This window comes from Rhinichthys klamathensis, unplaced genomic scaffold (assembly GCF_029890125.1).
Source record: "Rhinichthys klamathensis goyatoka isolate OS25496 unplaced genomic scaffold, OSU_Roscu_1.1 h1tg000150l_1, whole genome shotgun sequence".
NCBI lineage: Eukaryota > Metazoa > Chordata > Actinopteri > Cypriniformes > Leuciscidae > Rhinichthys > Rhinichthys klamathensis.
Genome location: NW_026606685.1, coordinates 807,581 through 827,418, shown reverse-complemented (window position 1 = coordinate 827,418; position 19,838 = coordinate 807,581). Strand labels below are relative to the sequence as shown.

General features: G+C 42.2%; 1 protein-coding gene across 1 annotated transcript; it reads left to right on the top strand.

Moving 5' to 3' along the window:
• Positions 1-12,502: 12,502 nt before the first annotated feature.
• Positions 12,503-13,605, top strand: LOC130090723 (uracil nucleotide/cysteinyl leukotriene receptor-like). The gene is made up of 3 exons (XM_056258235.1): positions 12,503-13,131; positions 13,398-13,446; positions 13,552-13,605. The coding sequence occupies exons 1-3, from the start codon at positions 12,503-12,505 to the stop codon at positions 13,603-13,605; spliced, it is 732 nt and encodes a 243-aa protein (XP_056114210.1).
• Positions 13,606-19,838: the final 6,233 nt, after the last annotated feature.

The following is a 19,838-nucleotide window of genomic DNA, read 5'->3' as shown; positions in this document are numbered from 1 at the left end:
GGAGCGCAGACCACCTTGACGGTTGATGTACGCTACGGTCGCGGTATTGTCTGAACGGACTAGTACATGCTGGCCCCTGAGCACGACTCGGAAGCGGCGCAGGGCGAGCTGTACAGCCAGCAACTCGAGGCAAATGACGTGCCATAAGCGGTGGGGTCCTGACCAGGAGCCCGCGGCAGCACGCCCATTGCACATGGCACCCCAGCCCGTGGTAGAGGCATCTGTTGTTACAACAATATGCCGGGAAGCTCGTTCCAGGGGCACTCCGGCCCGTAGAAAACTGAGGTTCGACCACGGGGTGAAGGTCTGACGGCAGGTCGGAGTAACTGGTACTCGGAGAGTGCCGTGTTGCCATGCCCACCTCGGGACTCGGTCGCAAAGCCAAAGCTGAAGCGGTCTCATATGAAGCAATCCGAGCAGTGTTGCCACGGCTGCAGATGCCATATGCCCCAGGAGCCTCTGAAAAAGTTTCAGTGGAACCGCACTCTTGGAACCGCACTCTGGCTGGAGGGACAGTCTCGATCGCACCCTTCGCCAGCAGGGTGGCAACCTCCGCTCTCATGATAGGGGCATTGCCACCGACCAGAGTGGAGGGGACTCCCCTGAATCGCGTAGCCGAGCCTGATCGTTCGCGCGACCCAGCGGGATAGGTTGGGAAGCTCTAGCCAGGCTCCCAAGGACTGTACCAGCGGGGTCATGCGAACCACAGACTTCCCGTCGGTGGAGCAGCGAGGCGGTATGGCAGACCCAGACGTGGACGGCATAGCGGCCCGGTGTGGGGGTACAGCCATAGACCGCGTCCTGACAGAGGAGACCAGGGAAGGATGAACGTTCCACGGGGGTCTGCTCTGCCAGGGGTCAGGCGACAGAGGAGGATGAGAGCGGCACGGTCAGGGGACGGCGCGCACTGTCATCCGGCTCTGGGACAGAGGAGGACGAGGGGTGCACGGCCCGGCGGCGGCGCACCGTGTCGTCCGGGAACTCTGTGTGCTTAGAGACGGGAGAGTCAGTTCTTTCTGGATAAGGATTCTTCCCCGGCCCTCCACCAGGGAAAGGAGTGGCCCTGCTACCAGCTCCTGGAAAGAACTGATTCCCATCTCTGAGCAGCCCATCTCAAGAGTGCCGCTTAACCCGGCGTATAGCGGGGGGCGGGGCTGGAGAGGGCTGTGGCGTCCCCCTGCGGCTTCCAGAGCCAGCCCGGGTGAACGGGCGGGGTGGGAGCCGCAGGAGGGCGCCTTCGGCGGTGGGCAGACCGAGGGATCTGCTCGGACGGCGGGGCCGTCGGGGCCGTCGGGGCAGAATAAGCCTCAGTCTGCTCGTGGGCGGTTGAGAACTGTTGGGCAAAGCCCTCAACCGCACCGCCGAAGAGGCCGACCTGGGATATGGGGGTGTCAAGCAGATGGGTCCGCCCGACATCCTGCACATCAGACAGGTTCAGCCACAGAATGGTAGACATCACCTGACCCAGGGAGCGTACGGCCACTTTCGTCGCTCGGAGAGCAAGGTCAGTGGCGGCGCGCAGCTCATTGAAGAGCCCTGGGTCAGTCCCGCCCTCGTGCATGTCCGTGAGCATCTGGGTCTGGTAGACCAGCAGAATGGCCATGGCATGCAGCGAGGCGGCTGCCTGTCCTGTAGCGCTATAGGAATTTGCCACAAGTGTAGACGAAAAACTACAGGCTTTGGATGGGTGCTTAGGATCGCGCCGAGAGGAAGCACTCTGAGGACACAATAGCATCGCAACAGAGCGTTCAACCGGGGGGACCCCAGTGTACCCATGGGCAGCGGCCCCGTCGAGGGAAGGAAGGGCGGAGGAGATCAACGAGGGATCGCTGGAAGACATGGGGGTCTTCGAGGATTTTGAGATCTCCTGATGCACATCCGGGAAGAAAGGCATTGGAGTGGACGCCGACAGGAGTCAGCGGCCACACCCAAAACCAATCGTCCCGCAGCGAGCCCTCGGACAGGGTGAAAGGTTCCACTCTAGTCCGATGCTCGCAGCGGCCCGGGAAAGCATGGCCGTCATCTCAGGATCTGACTCAACAAATGCCATATGCACACCCGAAAGTGGCAGCACTGTCGAATCTTCACTTCCTGAAGATTCTTGCCCGCCCTGTGATGCTGCGTTGGACAACATATCCGATTCTGGAGCGTCAAGGGAAACCCGCGGGGCATCCGAAAATAGACCCGGGGAATCCCCTGAACACTCCCAGGTCGCAATGTGAACTCGCTGCAGATCGCCGTCACACCAACACCGGAGAGAGTGGCTCGTCTCGTAGAGTGAAGTCAGAAATGGCTGTGGAGTGAAGAGATGCTCTTGGCTCCGAAGCGAAAACATGCCTTTTTGCTGCCAGCGTTCTCCTTAAATACCCACGAGGTGAGGCGGGTTACGCCATGCAAAATCCGCAGACCCATGGCATTTCTTTGCCATTGGCTCGTTTTGTATACTCCAAGTCGATAGGCTTTCTAAGCGAAACCCCATTCGTCGTCATCCAACGGAACTCGGAGTGACAACGAAAGGGAACTAAAGTTCAAGGGTCAAGAGTCCAAATAAACCAAACACAAAACACCATCATGGTAACATCAAATGAAAATAAAATTCCATCTAAACCTCTGTCACCTTTTAATAAGACCTTATGTAGACGTCTGACAGAAATAAAGTCAAACTGGGGTGCGTTTCCCGAAAGTATCGTTAGCTAACTATGGTCGCAAGTTCCGTCGTTATCAGCGTAGTTCAACGAGTCAGTGTTTCCCGAAACCATCGTTTTAACAAACATTCGCAAACAGCATCGCAAAGTTGTGTGGTTGGAACGACAGCTCTCGAGCTGTGGTTAGAAGCATAGTTTCTAGATTGCATGACATGTGGACTAAATAAATCTGTATCTTGAGCAAAATAAGCAAGCTGACATTCAGTACAACCTGTGTCTTTTATTAAGAATACATACAAATATAATTTACGTCTTTGAGTTTGTCAGTTAAAGCACCGTTTTTGAAGACTGTGCATGTGCGAACGTGCTCTACTATGTAAGAACGAGTCTGATTTAATCTGGAAATAAAGCGAAATAACTGAGAAAAATCAGCAATAGTCCTCAGATGCCATGCATTTAATTTATATCAAAACATTTAGCATTAATTCTATTTCAAACAGTTTCATTAAAAGAGGTTATTACTCCACCACGTGTGTGACGTCATAAACCAACGTTGTTGAACAACCACTTTGCAACATTATTTTTGACACTTTGCGGGAAACAGTCGTGACTAGCTAGTTGATTTCTTCAATGATTCATCGTACTATGGTAGTGAAGCATCGAGTTACGTCGTTTCACACGTTCACACATTCACACATTTTCTCTGTCAGAAGCAAAAGATGTTCACAGTTTCAGTTTCTAACTGCTTGTCACGATGGTCAGTCCATTCCGGGGAAGCTGAGTCTTAGCGGAAGATCTTTGCAAGCGACTTCCTCTCCTCCTTCTCAGCCTTGCAAACTCTCCTTGCATGGTCCCTCTGGAGATGTTCAACTACAAGATCATCTATTAGAATATCAACCTTGTTTTTCACATTTGAAGCATGTAAATGATCTTCAGCATATCTAATTTCTGGGTCATCCTCGTTTGTCACATTTAATGCATTTAATTGATCTTTAAAGGGCACCTATTATGGCATTTAAAATGTTCCTAATATTGTTTTGGGAGTCCCCAACAACAGTTTTACATGCATGCAATGACAAAAAAACACTTTTGTTGTCTTATAATATGCATTTATTTTTACCGGATTTGCTCACCGACTCCCATGATTCGTTCAACGACTCATTTTTCCAAACTCCTCCTTTGCATGACGCTAATCTGCGGTGATTGGTCAGATGACCCAATCAGTTATCGTTAGCCCAACGCATAAACATATTGATGAAGCACTGCAGTACTACAAGGTATTGCTCTATTCTTTATGACAACTCCAATAACAATGACATACATTTCACATATAAAAAAAAAAAAATGACATTGGAGACCTAGAAGCTGAGCGTAACTTACACACACAAATACTTATTGAGCATGCTACAAAACACATAAAAGCAACAATTATTAATAATACTCACAGGTTGTGATTCGGAAGAGGAAGCTGATCCAAATAAAATTGAACCTTCCTTCAGTATCAACTGGCTCGCGAATCCACACTTGAAAGCATTTATGTTTGTAAAGCAATCGTCATTAAAATGACGCAACCACAGCACAAGGTTCAGCCTATACTTGTGTGGTATAGTTGTATATATGAACTGTAGCCACTTAATAAGGGCGTATCTTATTCAAATAACTTGTCAAGTTGACGTCATCTAGATAGAGAAAAAAAAACAGCTCTGTTTTCAGCACGCCGTTTCAGTGCATATGCCTTTAAATGATCATGAGCTGTGCTCACTCCGCCCCTCTGTTCTGTGCGTACACGTTTGTAACACAATAACCATAACGCGTTGTTCATTATAAACGTGGGATTATGAATTATATTGAGAACGTCGTACATAGAAAACATGCCGTAATGTACCCTGAGTGTAAACCGTTGACGCATTCATCGTGAAGCGTGCAAGCGATTTGCAAAGATATAAATATTAATATAAGGTTAATAAAACGTTACACTCACTTCAGTTCTTCTGGAGGTTCAGCAGGAACACGAATGGTTGGTACCGATCCTTTATTCAGGAGCAGCTTCTTAGCAAATCCAGCTTTATACTGACCCTCGTTTATAAAGCAGTCTGCTGAGAAATGATTCGCGCAAACATGAACGCATTGACGTTGCTCGTGGGGAATATTCCCTTCGAAAACAAAACTCAGCCACTGTGTCTCTTCAGCGGTTCGGATTTAGGAACATTAAAATGACTGCTGTGTTCCTTATTGCACCCAAGAACAGAACACCACAATCGCTTAGACGCCATTCTGCTCATAGACAGTGCTCCAGCATATCAACGATGACCGCGCCGGTCCACGCGGACTATGATTGACAGCTCGCTCACGAGCGAGGGCGGGTCTGTGTTGAAACGCGGCTGTCAATCAACAATCGCGGGAGGGGCGTCCGACCGTGTGACGTCACACGGTCGAACGGCTCGATTTGAGGCAGGGGAAAACATATAAGGAGATTAAAACAAAAACACTGGATGGATTTTTATCATTATATGGTGGTTGTGTACAGGCACTGCCAACACACATTTCAGTACAATCAACTTGAAAAAGTGCATGTACCATTATATGACCCCTTTAATATATTTCATGTCTGGGGATTTATCAGAAGAATTCATCATTTGTCCTACATTTCCAACATTTACCACAGTACCCAGATCCAGACTAGAATGCAGAGGTGACAGAGCCTTTGCAGTAGCTTGCCCCAAGCAATGGAACAAATTGCCACTCTCTTCAGAACACCGACCACAGTGTATAAGTTTAAAAGTCTTTTGAAAACCCATTTGTACTTTTTTGCTTTTAATGTCTTGTGAATGTTTATTTTAATTTTGGTGTTAGACCTGGGCAATTTTTAACAGCACTTTGGTCAACCAAGGTTGTGTTAGATGTGCTTCATAAATAAATTGAACTTGAAACTTGAATAACATTTCTTTAGTCATTCGGCAATCCTGCAGCCTGAACCTATGGCAAGAAGAACCACTTTGATCTCCTGAGATACAAACAACACAAACACATACAACCATGTGTCTCCACACCCCACAGAGTGAAGATGTGGGAAAGCTTCTTTCCCTCCTGTCCTCCCTTCACATTTTTCCTTCCCTTTACCTATTCTTCCCTTAATTCAGTTCACTTAGAATGATTATGTAAAAATTATAACGTTCTATGTCAATGCAAGCAATTTAACAGTCATGTTTGGCATCACTTGAAATGTCTCAGCGTGACTTGTACAATAGTCTCCTCCCCACAGACTTGATTATCTTTGAATTGATTATGTAATTGGCATGATGCATTTACCTGACTATTAATAAATTGTTACATCTGAATTTGTTCTGACTAGTAGATTATGTTGTATCCATTGTTATTGCAAATCTACGTCAAAACTTAGGTGCGTCACATTGCGTCTCCGTATGTTCTTTTGCAATAAATAAAATGATTTAAAGGGATACTCCACTTTTTTTGGAAATAGGCTCATTTTACAACTCCCCCAGAGGTAAACTGTTGAGTTTTACCGTTTTTGAATCCATTCAGCCAATCTCCGGTTCTGGCGGTACCACTTTTAGCATAGCTTAGCATACATCATTGAAGTGGACAAGACCATTAGCATTTCTCAAAAAAAAAATTCGATATTTTTCCTATTTAAAACTTGACTCTTCTGCAGTTACATCGTGCACTGAGACCGACGGAAAATGTAAAGTTGCGATTTTCTAGGCTGATATGGCTAGGAACTATACTCATTCCTGCGTAGTAATCAAGAAACTTTACTGCCGTACCATGAGTGCAGCAGGTGCAGGCACTTAGTCCCGGTCACGTTGGAAGTTACCGAGCTGGAGACTATTTTCAGGCGCTGCGTCATATCATTACGCCTGCTGCACTCATGGTACGGCAGTAAAGTTTCTTGATTACTACGCATGAATGAGAGTATAGTTCCTAGCCATATCAGCCTAGAAAATCGCAACTTTACATTTTCCGTCGGTCTTAGTGCACGATGTAACTACAGAAGAGTCAAGTTTTAAATAGGAAAAATATCAAAACTCTTTGGTAATTTTTTTTTTGAGAAATGCTAATGGTCTTGTCCACTTCAATGATGTATGCTAAGCTATGCTAAAAGTGGTACCGCCAGAACCGGAGATCGGCTGAATGGATTCAAAAACGGTAAAACTCAACAGTTTAACTCTGGGGGAGTTGTAAAATAAGCCTATTTATCAAAAAAAGTGGAGTATCCCTTTAAAGCACAGTAATGATTATATAGATAAAATAAAACATACACAAACCTGAATTTCACAGAGGAAATGCAGCAATTCTGTGAGGCTGAGAAGAGAGAACTGTTCTCGAGACTGAAGAGAATTCTGTCACGGTTTATGAATCCACTGTCTCATTCTGGTATGTTGTGTGTGTGTATGCGTGTCTGTGTGGGCGTGGTTACCAATTCCCGTTTGATTGTTTGCACCAGCTGCAAGTCATCTCATGTTGTCAGATCGTTGTGGCTTCCCCGGTGTCGTGTCCTGTTCCCGTGTGGCTCTCTTCTTCTCTTTGTGTGTTCCAGTCTTCGTTGATCTCCGTCGTTGTTTCACCATCTGGATTGTTTCTTGTTCCTGGTTCCTGAGCTCATCGATTTCATCACCACAAGTCTCCGGGTTGCCCATCGACTTCCCTGTGTCACAGCATCATCTGAGTGTTTGTCCCCGACCTGTGTTTCTGTGCTGACCATTTTTAATTAACACCTTTTACTTGCATTTGTATCCGAACCGTTCATCACAGAACGATCTGACCAGACATGGATGCAGCAAGCTCGGCCAGTTTGAGCGAATTCATCGCACACAGCGTGACAAGAATGGATCAACAAGGAGAGGAGATCGTGAACACAGGTCGCGCGGTTCAAGCACTCGTGGCACAGGTGTCCGAGCTCACCCAACAGCTACAACATCTACGAGCTCCCACTGCGCCGCCCACACCCCCCCCCCCCCCCCCGGCTCGTGGCTCGTAATGTTCACGATTTTGTTTTGGCTTGCTCGGTTTGCGCCACTAGCAAGACGTCTAACCGATCTCCTGATGGGTTGCTCCGACCGCTCTCTGTCCCTTCGAGACCCTGGTCCCACATCGCACTAGATTTTATTACCGCCCTCCCACCCTCTAAGGGTATGACGGTTGTTTTGACCGTAGTGGACCGGTTCTCGAAGGCGGCACATTTCATTCCCTTGCCCAAATTACCTTCAGCCAAGGAGACAGCGGTCACGGTCGTTGATCACAACCGTCAAAATTTTGGCGAGAGTTTTGTAGGTTATTGGGAGCTACGGTCAGTCTGTCTTCGGGTTATCATCCCCAGAGCAATGGTCAATCTGAGTGAGCCAACCAGGATTTGGAGAGAACGTTACGATGTATGGTAGCCAAGAATCCTTCATCCTGGAGCCAACAACTTTCTATGTTTGAGTACGCTCATAATTCGTTACCAGTGTCATCAATGGGCCTCTCTCCGTTTAAGTGTAGTTTAGGTTACCAGCCACCAATTTTTCCGAGTCTGGAATCCGAGGTCGCGGTCCCCTCCGCACACGCGTTCGTCCAGAGGTGGCGCCGCACTTGGACCAGAGCCGGTAAGACTCTGCTCCAAGCGGGGAGGCGCATGAAGGCCAAGGCCGATCGCCACCGGTCAAAGCCTCCCGTATACATCGTGGGTCAAAAAGTGTGGCTTTCTACCAAGAACATTCCGCTCCGTTCCGTTTCCAATAAGTTAGCTCCCAAATTTATTGGCCCGTTCCCTGTCACCAAGATCATTAGTCCGGTGGCAGTCCGACTCAAACTTCCTCCGGCGTACAGGAGAATTTGTCCCGCCTTTCATGTGTCAAAGATCAAGCCCGTGTTTTATTCTCCTATTAATCCGCCAGTCCCGGTTCCCCCCCTCGCCGCGACTCGTAGATGGGGAACCCACTTATTCGGTACACCGTATTCTGGACGCTAGACGGAGGGGACGCAGATTTCAGTACTTGGTGGACTGGGAGGGTTACGGTCCGGAGGAGAGGAGTTGGGTACCTGCTAGGGACATTCTGGATCACTCCCTTATCGATGATTACAATCGGCAGGTAGGTTTGGCTGGGAACGCCAGAAGGCGTTCCTAGTGGAGGGGGTACTGTCACGGTTCATGAATCCACTGTCTCATTATGGTATGTTGTGTGTGTGTATGCGTGTCTGTGTGGGGGCGTGGTTACCAATTCCCGTTTGATTGTTTGCACCAGCTGCAAGTCATTACCAGTCCCTTTATATGTTCAGTAATTTCCATCTCATGTTGTCAGATCGTTGTGGCTTCCCCGTTTTCGTGTCCTGTTCCCGTGTGGCTCTCTTCTTCTCCTCGCGTGTTGCAGTCTTCGTGGATCTTCGTCGTTGTTTCACCGTCTGGATTGTTTATTGTTCCTGGTTCCTGAGCATATCGATTTCATCACCACGAGTCTCTGGGTTGCCCATCGACGTCCCTGTGTCACAGCATCATCTGAGTGTTTGTCCCCGACCTGTGTTTCTGTGTACATCTGACCATCTTTAATATACACCTTTTACTTGCATTTGTATCCGAACCGTTCATCACAAATTCAAACAGCCCACGTTCACTCAACCGTAGAGTTGTCGTCATGTCAGAGGGTGGGGAGGGCTGCATTGTTTTGAGTAAACTTACTCAATTTCTTATGTGTGTTAAATATTAATAATATTGATTTGAATTAAGTAATATTTGTGGTTGTTTTGTTTGTCCACAATTTTTTCTGTTTGTTTGTCCACAAGCATAAATATATATCTAGACAGGAGTATAATGACGAGCAAACAGCTTTTTGAATTGTGTGTTTTATGTGTTGTTTGTTTGGGAGTGGAGCATGCACAGTCAGCTCTGTCATGATATGTAATAAATGAGTCACCTATTGCCACCCTGAAGCATAAATGTAATGTTGGGGCTATGGGGCGGGGCTAAGTGCAGAAAAAGGCAAAATGGCTGAAACCTATAACAGGTCTGTCTTATCCTTACCACACATCGAAACATGGTGTCAGAAGTAAAGTACTAAAGAAAATAAAGCGACAATAAGAGTAACGAAAATGGAAGGATTAAAGCCACCTGCAGGACTTGATCTACTGCATGATAATTTGTCAGAAAACTGGAGGAGATTTCGGTAAGTATTTGAGCTGTATCTAGACGCAACGTGAAGCGCTAGCAAGCCACCCAAGGTAAAGTCCTCACTATTTCTTCATGTAGCCAGCGAAGAAGCGCTTGAAGTGTAAAATACCTTCACGTTCGAAGAAAACGATGATAAACATAGTCTGTCGAAAAAAATGGAGAAATTTGAAGAGTACTGTAACCCGAAAAAGAACATAACCTATGAGAGGTATACGTTTTTCACGTCTGTGCAAGGGGACATGCCAATTAGCCAATACATTACAGAACTAAAGCTAAAGGCGAAGTCATGCGAGTTTGGACTGTTGCAAGAATCTCTAATAAGAGATCGAGTTGTCGGAACTGAAGACGCAGTGGCTGAGTTTTGTTTTCGAAGGGAATATTCCCCACGATCAACGTCAATGCTCTCATGTTTGCGCGATCATTTCTCAGCAGGCTGCTTTATAAATGAGGGTCAGTATAAAGCTGGTTTTGCTAAGAAGCTGCTCCTGAAAAAAATAATCGGTACCAACTTTTTATGTTCCCTCTGCACCTCCAGAAGAAGTAAGTGTAAAGTTTTATTAACCTTTATATTAATCTTTGCAAATCGCGAAAAAAAAGTTTTTCATGAACATTAGTTGTAACGTCAATCTTTCTAACGTATGCATCACTAAACACATAGCGTTCGTATCTCACTACTCTACCCTGCCAGTGCATACAAAAATAGATCAAAGTGACATTACGTTAACCAACCATTCAGAAACGTCCTGTTCGAGCCTTAATTGTCGAACTTCTTTGCGGCCGTCATCTTGTTCCGGGTCCGACTCCTGTTAAAACTCATACGGTTGCACAGATGTGTCCTCAGAGACTCCCGCTGCCATTCTTTCTCCAAAATATACCCTCAACTGTTGTCAAGGAAACACTCCACGTGCGTTGTGTCAAAACGCCAGCAGAACAGAAGGGCGGGGTGAGCGAAGCTCATTATCATTTAAAGGCATATGCACTAAAACGGCGTGCTGAAAACAGAGCTGTTTTTGACCAGGTAAAATTAGTGTTTTCTTAAAATAGTAATGAGAATAAAAAAAAAAGTATATTTACAAAGTTTTTATTTAGACCCCAAACATTCATATTAACTTGTACAAAAATGGCATTAGGCTACACACGTTCCGAATTCTGACACTGCAGCATGCAGCCTCTGCATGGGTTGTACCATGTGAGGGAGTGTTCCCCTCCTCTCCCAAATAGAGTTGGTTGGGTCCATAGCCATCTTTTTCAAAATGTTTTCTCAGGTAGGCTACCGATAGCTGGGCCAGCCCTACCGTAACGGTACGCGTCAGGGAGGAAGAGGCCAGGAAGGGCTGAAAAAAAAAGAAAGGCATGGAGGAGGATGCTGCCAAATGTGCCAAGCTTACAGATTTATTTTCAAGAGGACAAACACAAGTGGCAGAGATAGGCCTAAGAATGATTAGCATTAGCAACGCAAGTATTCGGCAAATACCGCTGTAGCGTTGTCAACCTTTTCAAAAGCAAAATATTAAATTTAATTAAAATATTAGCCTTTTTGTATCACCCAATATATGGTGATTCATAGACTTTGAAAATATTATGCAAATATTGATAACAAAACTCAAGCTTGATCTGTGTATGCAGTAAAATGACCTCTTAATTATTTTTTTGTAGCTTCTGAGCAGCAGATAAACCAGTCCCCCACTGAAAATGAGGAGGCACATGCAATTTCTTTCCCTGCTGTGTACAGTCAAAGGCATAACCAATTGTGTTTATCTGAACTTTGTGTGTTTTTGACATAGCCTTGTGTATTTGACCGTTTTTTGGCTGAAACGCAATTAGATGCGAAAGAGAAATTAGTTTAATACTCACAGGAAACTCCGTCTGACAGCCAGCTTTCTGTGCGTGCTTTTAAGATGTGTGCACTCAGAAAACCATATTACAGAAGTTTAAACTGATATGGCTTTAAAAGGAATGCAAATAATACAATTTCATGATGACGAAGAGCTGCAATGTCTCGTGAGCGTGGCCACGATAGAGATGATAATCAAAACCAAACAGATTTTGTTCTTGTTTTGTTAGTTTTTGGCAGATTTGCATATCTAATGTTTGGTGATTTGTTGCCTATGGAGTCATGCACATATTCTTGTGACATCTGTGAAGTCAGTCTACAAAGCACAGCACAGAGATTTATCCAGAGAGCCTGAACATTCACTCTTCAGGTGATGAATTTTTAATAAATTTTCTTGTTTTCAGCTAAATAATATACATTTTTGTAAGATGGTTTAAAATAACACTGATACCTAAAATATTTTAAAAAGAACGTGAAAGACAGTTAAAAGTAGAACTGATTACATTTTTTATGCAAACCTATAGGCTATGTAAGGATTTGAAATAGTAACCATTTCATGTTCTGAAGTCATTTAATATTGGATTGATTTTTTTCTAATGTTATGTGGGTGTATCAAAGTGATCTGCCTTAAAATTACCTTACAGTAAATGTTAGACATTTAATGTTGACATATGAATTTGTAATTGTGTGGAATTGCACACTGTTTGAAAACCTTCTATTTGTATTGTTAAACACATAACATTGTCTTGTTTCATATACAGTCTAAATTACATTTTCTCTTTTCCTATTGATCACAGCTGCTATAATATTAGTTACATTTTTCTTGAGTTTTTGAACTGAAAAGAAAAAAAAACAGAAGAGATGAATAATTCTACATTGAACTTCACCGCACCTGAAACATCTACAAACTCCACAATTCAGTCCACTGGGCTTGTGGGAAGTCTGGACATTTGTATACACATCATCAATTTCCTGTTTGGTCTTCCTACACAGTCCTATGTTGTATGGCTCATCATCACAGGATCAAGAGTTGCATCAGGATTATTTAACCTCAATCTGTCTGTTTGTGAGATTGGTAACTGTCTGATTTCTTTTATCAGTATATTTAATTATTGTACTGGGTTTTCATATCTAACAACACTATCAGTGTTTTTGATAGGACTAGGCGTCACTGGTCGTCCTCTGTTTCAGTGTCTGATCTGTGTTGAGCGTTACCTGGCAGTGGTTCATCCTGTAACCTTTCTGAAGTACAAACCTCTCAGATATAGAGTGATCTGCTGCACTGTGGCCTGGATAATCACACTTGGATGCTGTTTGTGCTGCATATATACTATTAGCTTGTTATATATTTATGTATGCTTCTACTCCATTCAGTTCCTCCTCTTTCTCTCCATCCAGTTGTTCTGCTGTATGGCTGTTCTCGGAGCTCTGAAGCAGTCAGGACCAGGAGAGAGAGGGAGAGAGAGAGAGGAAAACCACATGAAAAGAGAGCCCGTTCTCATCCCAAGGCGTAATATACTGACTCTTTTGCCAAAGCGTCTATATCCCACGCACATGGCACCCTTTAGCGTCATATGAGACGCAGATATATGGCGCCTCCTAGTGGTCTAACCCTAACACTACCCCAGACCTAAACCTACCCAAAACCGAAGCGTGTTATATTGACGCTAAAGGGTGCCATATGCGTTGGATATAGACGCTTTGGCAAAAGAGTCAATATATTACGCTTTGGGATGAGAATGCGTTGGAAAAGAAGAGCATTTTATCTCATTCTAATAACTACTGTAGGCATGATTATTTTCTTTGTGCCATTTACAATCTCAGGATTTTCTTTCATTCTAACACATAAGTATATTGCTGAACTTTTTTGTTTTAGTTTTATTTGTAATGTACTGGTTGATTTTGTTCAGCCTGTTCTTTATCTGCACTGTGTTGGGAAAATCTCCTGTCTTTTCTCTCCATAAAACATTACTTTTTTCAAATACCTTTGACTGGAAAATTTACATTTACAAAGTTACATTCATACATTTTAAAACAACAACTTTTCATGTTCTTTCATGACCTCAAAACATGTTAATGCATATGTATTTTAGTATTAGAGAGATTCCCCATCAACTCTATATTGTTTGACATATTATTTAGAAGTTTTCGCATAGTATAGTATATATAATGCATTTCCGTTGTGACATTACACTTTAATGCAGGAGAGCCGTGACAAGGGACACACAGGTCCAGCAAAGTCCATGTCATTTTCCCAGATGATTTTGTCATTTAAATGGTAATTTCGTTAAGGTACCCAAAAATAAAAACTGCTCTTAGACTAGATTACAATCAGTCATCAGGGACGGATTATGACGCGGTCGTGCCCTGGGCATGGGGGGAGGGGTGGGAGGGGAGTGAGATAGTAAGAAAAGGGAAAGAATGCTTTTGGAGTATACAACCCCTAATTATTATTTATTGGTCAAACTCAATAAATGCTTACATTTTCACATGCTACCATATTGTTTAGAAAAAGGCAGTATCTCTGTGCAGGAGAACAGGCATAAAAAAATAATAATAATTATATATCTGTATAGTATTATTATATAAGTATATATAAGCAATAAGGTACGAGAGGCTGTGCTGTATCGTAAATAAGTAACGGCTGAAGGGCCGTAATACAAAAATATGTTTTAGTGCAACTTTCATGAAGTAAAATCACTAAAAGCCTTCCTTCCGCTAGAAAAAAATAGTCCCTGACCGTGAACAGCAACAACGTTCCAATGTGTAATATGCATGAAAGCTCAAATAAAAACAACATAGGAACTGCAGTGTTGCGCAGTGATAAATAGAACCGTTGGGTGAAGCGGTCATAGACGTGTTTTATCATGAATAAAGCACAGCTATTGACCAATCAGAATCAAGGATTGGAACTAACCGTTTTATAAACAAATTGAAGTGTCCAGCCAATAGTATTATTTAAAACACAACTTAATGTGATTTAACAGATTTGAATTAGTATCAAGGTTAGGGCCTATACACCTGTTGCTCCCATCCCATCTTTATACCATTTCTCTCTTCTATTTACCATGTTAGAAAAGTATCACATTCAGTATATCCAAATTAAAATGACATATACAGTCATATACAGAGACTGCGAGTGATCACGGAAAATAAATAAATAAAATAAATTAAAATGAAATAAAGATAAGTTTATCTTTTTTACAGCGTTGAACTCCCGTCTTTGTCGGATCGTCTCCGCAGAAAAATCCTGGACGAATGCGAGTTTGGATCCGTCATGTGTAATGTCCCGTTGTCTTGTGGAGCGTAGGACGAATTCTTTATCCTGATAATTGAGAAAGCGAAGGAGGACGGCTCGGTTCTGGTTGGGAACTGCTGAGGCCAGGGTACGGTGCTCTTTTCAGTATGAATACTCTGTCGGGTTCGATGCCCAGCCACCCGGGGTAGCATATCGGTTACAAAGTCCAAAAGATGACGCTTACCCTCAGCCCCCTCCTTAAGACCAAACAACCGAATATTTTTCCTCCTACTGCGGTTTTCCAGGTCCTCTGTCTTTTCTTCCAGGTATGTGAGCCGCTTTGTTGCTTTAACCAGAGCCCTCTCAGTCTTGTCCAACGCGTCCTCTGTAGTGGCTATGCGGGCTTCAGCCTCCTCGTTTCGTTGTTCATTGGCTGTTACATCTCGTTTAATTTCACCAAAATTGTTCTCCATCACCTAGATAGAGTTCGTCAGCTCACCCAGTTGGTTGTTTATACCGTCCAGCTTCGAGCTGAACTCGGAGCGGAGTGATTTAAGCTCAGTTAGCACGTCGGCCACATTAGCCATGCTATTAACGTTAGCTTCGACACTCTCGACCGGAGATGATGGCTTCACGCTTCGTGAGCTTGTTTTTCGAGCGTTCGATAAGATGTCACACTCCTTTGCTTCTGGGGGCTTAGGCATTATTTATATTATGTAGTTGACCAGGGGGCTGTTCCATAAACCAAGATTAGAGTATAAGCCAGGCTTATTTCGGTTAGTCAGGCTTATTGTTGGTAGATTCAGTTTCATAAATCAAACTTAAAAAAGTTCAAACTCAGTTACCCTGGCAACTTATGCTGGGAAACTAGCCTGGTCCAGGGCAGGCTAACTGTCAGGCTAAGCCTCAGTTGTTACACAGATCCTCAACACTGACCGACAAGAACACAATTATATTACCACTGACAGTCTCTAATACCATCATTGGACTTTATAAATACACAGTTTACAGAAAATCAACTTAAATAAGGCTGCAATATAGACAATATAGACACATGAACCTACTCAGTATTGTCCATCAGAATCTTTTAATTTCGTTCCCATAACCACTGCACAGGTTCATAACGCCCTAACGAAACTAGATACAAAAAAAAAGGGCTGGAATTGATAAAATTGAGCCCTATTTTCTAAAATTGGCAGCTGATCTTGTAGCAGAGCCTATAGCCTCTATAATTAACTTAAGCATCGTCTCAAATGTCATACCAAAAATGTGGAAATCAGCAATGGTTACTCCATTACTAAAGGGCGGAGATCCCTCGGATCCAAATAATTACCGTCCTATTTCTAGATTGCCAGTTATAGCGAAAGTTTTTGAATCACTGATAAACAGAGCCGGACAGTTACGGAGTACATTAACTTGAGTACAGTACTTAAGTACAATTTTGAGGGATCTGTACTTTACTCGAGTATCATTTTTGGGGAGTACTCATGACTTTACTCAAGTACATTTGAGAGGCAAATATTGTACTCTTTACTCCACTACATTTCTATTTATAACCGTGAGTACCCGAGTAAAAAAAAAAGAAAAAGAAAAAAAAAAGGAAAAATCTCGGAAACCCTCAATTTGTTGTTTCCCTCTCAAACGTGATTGGATTGTGCAGGCGCCACTGATTGGGACAGCCTATCAGCAATCACCTTCAGCTTTCCGCCAAAGTCAACTCCATGGTCAGATTTTATATTACACATTAATGTAAGCTAAGCATTTGCTGTGATGTTCTTGAGTATGCGGTGTGTTTAACACAGTCAGGTTCAAATGTGGCAGTGGCGTAGCCACGAGGGATTTCTGATTGCTTAAAAAAAAAAAAAAAAAAAACTTACGGAGGCAAAATATATTTTTACTGATTATGTGAATTACACTGCGCAAACCAAAGTAGGCTACTACCCAGCGAATGAAGAAGGGTTGGCGCTCAGTCTCCACAGTACATAAAATATTCATTTTGTTTTATTTTATTTTTCGTGTTCGCATGAGGAAAAAACAATGTTATGGATGTGTTCTCCGTTACGGACGCAAGCACTCTGAAAGCGGCATAAAAGATGCTTTAAAACTTTCACAGAGACATCAAACAGAAAACACAAAACCTTTCTGTAACCTGAATTTCGTTTTGCATTAATTGTATCTTAATTTTAATCAATGTTTCATCAACCAATTGCCTGGGTTTAATAAATAAGAAGTAAATATAGCAGACAATAGATAAGAAACGGACGCGCCGGCGCGTGAACTGGAGCGCGTCTCATAATGAACCGAAACTCAGAGTAAGATTATACTCGCCTCACAGACATGTCTTATAAACAGAACAATTCAAAACGAAAGAAAACAGACGACAGACTGCTCTCTGCTTATGTCATCCGTATGAAATGTGCATTTCTCTCTGGCGCGTTCACTACTGAAGATCGCGAGTCGGCATCGTCAACTTCATCTTAGCCAACACTAACAAAGAAAACTCTTGTTTATTAACAAGTGTTTATTAATAAACAATTAAAATATCTCCTTGCTATATTTTACATATTCATAATCATTCCTTTTGCCGGTTCTTTGTGACAGCTTTTAGGTGCTTTATTGGCAGCGCCACCCTTACATGTGATGTGATGTGTGTGTGTGCGTGTGTGTGTGTGTGTGTGTGTGTGTGTTGTCCCTGCATTTAAAGATGGGACCCACCAAAAATTTAATTAAATAAAGCAACATGGTAAAAAGATGAAAATGACTTGATTTTACTTTCAATTTCTTTTACATTCTCCAAGGTATTAACATTACCATTTTTCATAACTCCATGTAGGACGTTTCTGTGCATAAATGTAAGCACTGTGGCAGTAGACTAGTAATGCAATATTTAGAAAATCTACTCTTGTACTCTTGATACTCAAGTACTTTTAAAAACAAGTACTTTAGTACTTTTACTTAAGTAGACATCTGACTGTAGTACTTTTATTTGTACTTGAGTAAAATTTAGCAAGGGGTGTCTGTACTTTTACTCAAGTAACAAAGCTCTGTACTCTGTCCTTCTCTGCTGATAAATGACCAATTAAAACTATTTCTGTCGGTTAATAACATGCTTCACAATTATCAGTCAGGCTTTAGAACAGGACATTCTACCATTACAGCAGCTATGTTAATCTCAAATGATATTATAACCTCTTTAGAGAAAAAAAAGTCATGTGCTGCGCTATTCGTTGATCTATCAAAGGCTTTCGATTCTGTAGATCACAAATTACTGTTACAGAGACTCAAGCTTATAGGCCTTAGTGAAGCGGCTCTAAATTGGTTTGAAAACTACCTCACAGAACGCACTCAGTGCGTGTCAGTGGAAAATTATAATTCACCTTTCCTTCAAGTAAATATCGGGGTTCCTCAAGGTTCTGTTTTAGCCCCTCTTTTATTTTCTATTTTTAGCAATGATTTAGGTCATGGAATAGATTCAGCTAAATTACACTTATATGCAGACGATACAATTATTTACACAACAGCATCTTCTTTAAATCAAGCTTTGCAGCAATTGCAGAATGCTTTTCAAGTACTGCAGCGCTCATTGTCGCAGTTAAAATTAGTCTTAAACTCAAAAAAGACAAAATACATAATTTTTAGTCGAGGTCGTTCTAAGGTAACTGAAATGTCAATTAAAACTTTAAATGGTACACTTTTAGAAAGAGTTAGTTCCTACAAGTACCTAGGCGTATGGTTGGATGAAAGATTAGCATTTGACATACATATCGATAGGTTGTTGAAGAAGCTTAGGCCAAGATTAGGTTTCTTCTATTGCTTAAAGAATTGTTTTCCATATGAGGCCCGAAAGAAAATAGTAGAGAGTACATTCTTATCTGTTATTGATTACGGTGATCTTTTATACATGCACGCAGCTACTTCACTACTTAGGAAATTAGACACTGTGTATCATGCTGCTTTACGCTTTGTTGCTGGTGCAGAGTCACGGACGCATCATTGTATTTTGTATGATACTTTAGCTTGGTCATCTTTGCATCAAAGGAGAAAGCTACATATGTATTTATTTATTGTAAAAGCTCTTTTAGGTAAATTATACCTTCTTATATATCAAGTCTTTTAATTTATTATACAAATAGTTACCAGGTCTGGCTCTTATATTCGGCTAAAAGTCCCAAGGGTATTGTCAGAATCTGGTAAAGGTGCTTTTTCCTTTTATGCTCCTTGGGCTTGGAATGAGTTGCAAAATGTACTTAATTTAGATGCACTTCCAACTCTGACCACTTTTAAACGTCTCTTGCATACTGCTTTGAAGGAGACTTGTAATTGTCTTTTTTGATTCGATTTTATCTGCTTTGTTCAGAAATATGTTAAATGTGGAATTGTTATACTGTGATTCTGTGTGAAACTTAATGTGCTGCCGTCTTGACCAGGTCTCTCTGGAAGAAGAGATAGTGATATCTCAGTGTGATTCTCCTGGATAAATAAAGGAAATAATAATATAAGGCGTTTTAAAGTTGTCCGTTTAGGACATGTCATTTTTGTAATAAAGACATTTTAATTAAGGAGTGCCTCGGTTATCAGAGAATTCTTTCTCTACACTGTCTCTTATATATATATATATTATGTACTTTATTATGTCTTTCAATTCAAACACATTTAACACAATTATACAAATGGACAGTTCCTTTAAAGACATCATATTTTCCCCCAATAAATATTCATTATTTTTCCTTCTACTTTTTTTCTTTTGTGATAATACCAACACATACATATAAATAAAACAACAAATAAATATTAATAAAAATATAACATTCACATATATCAAACTCTTATAATGAATGACACATAATTCCTAATAGTTATTCAAGTAATATTATTTAAATATCAAATATTCAATATTAAATAAGTAAATAAATAAAATAACAAATAACTAGAAATAAAAGGGAAGGTTACATAAAAATG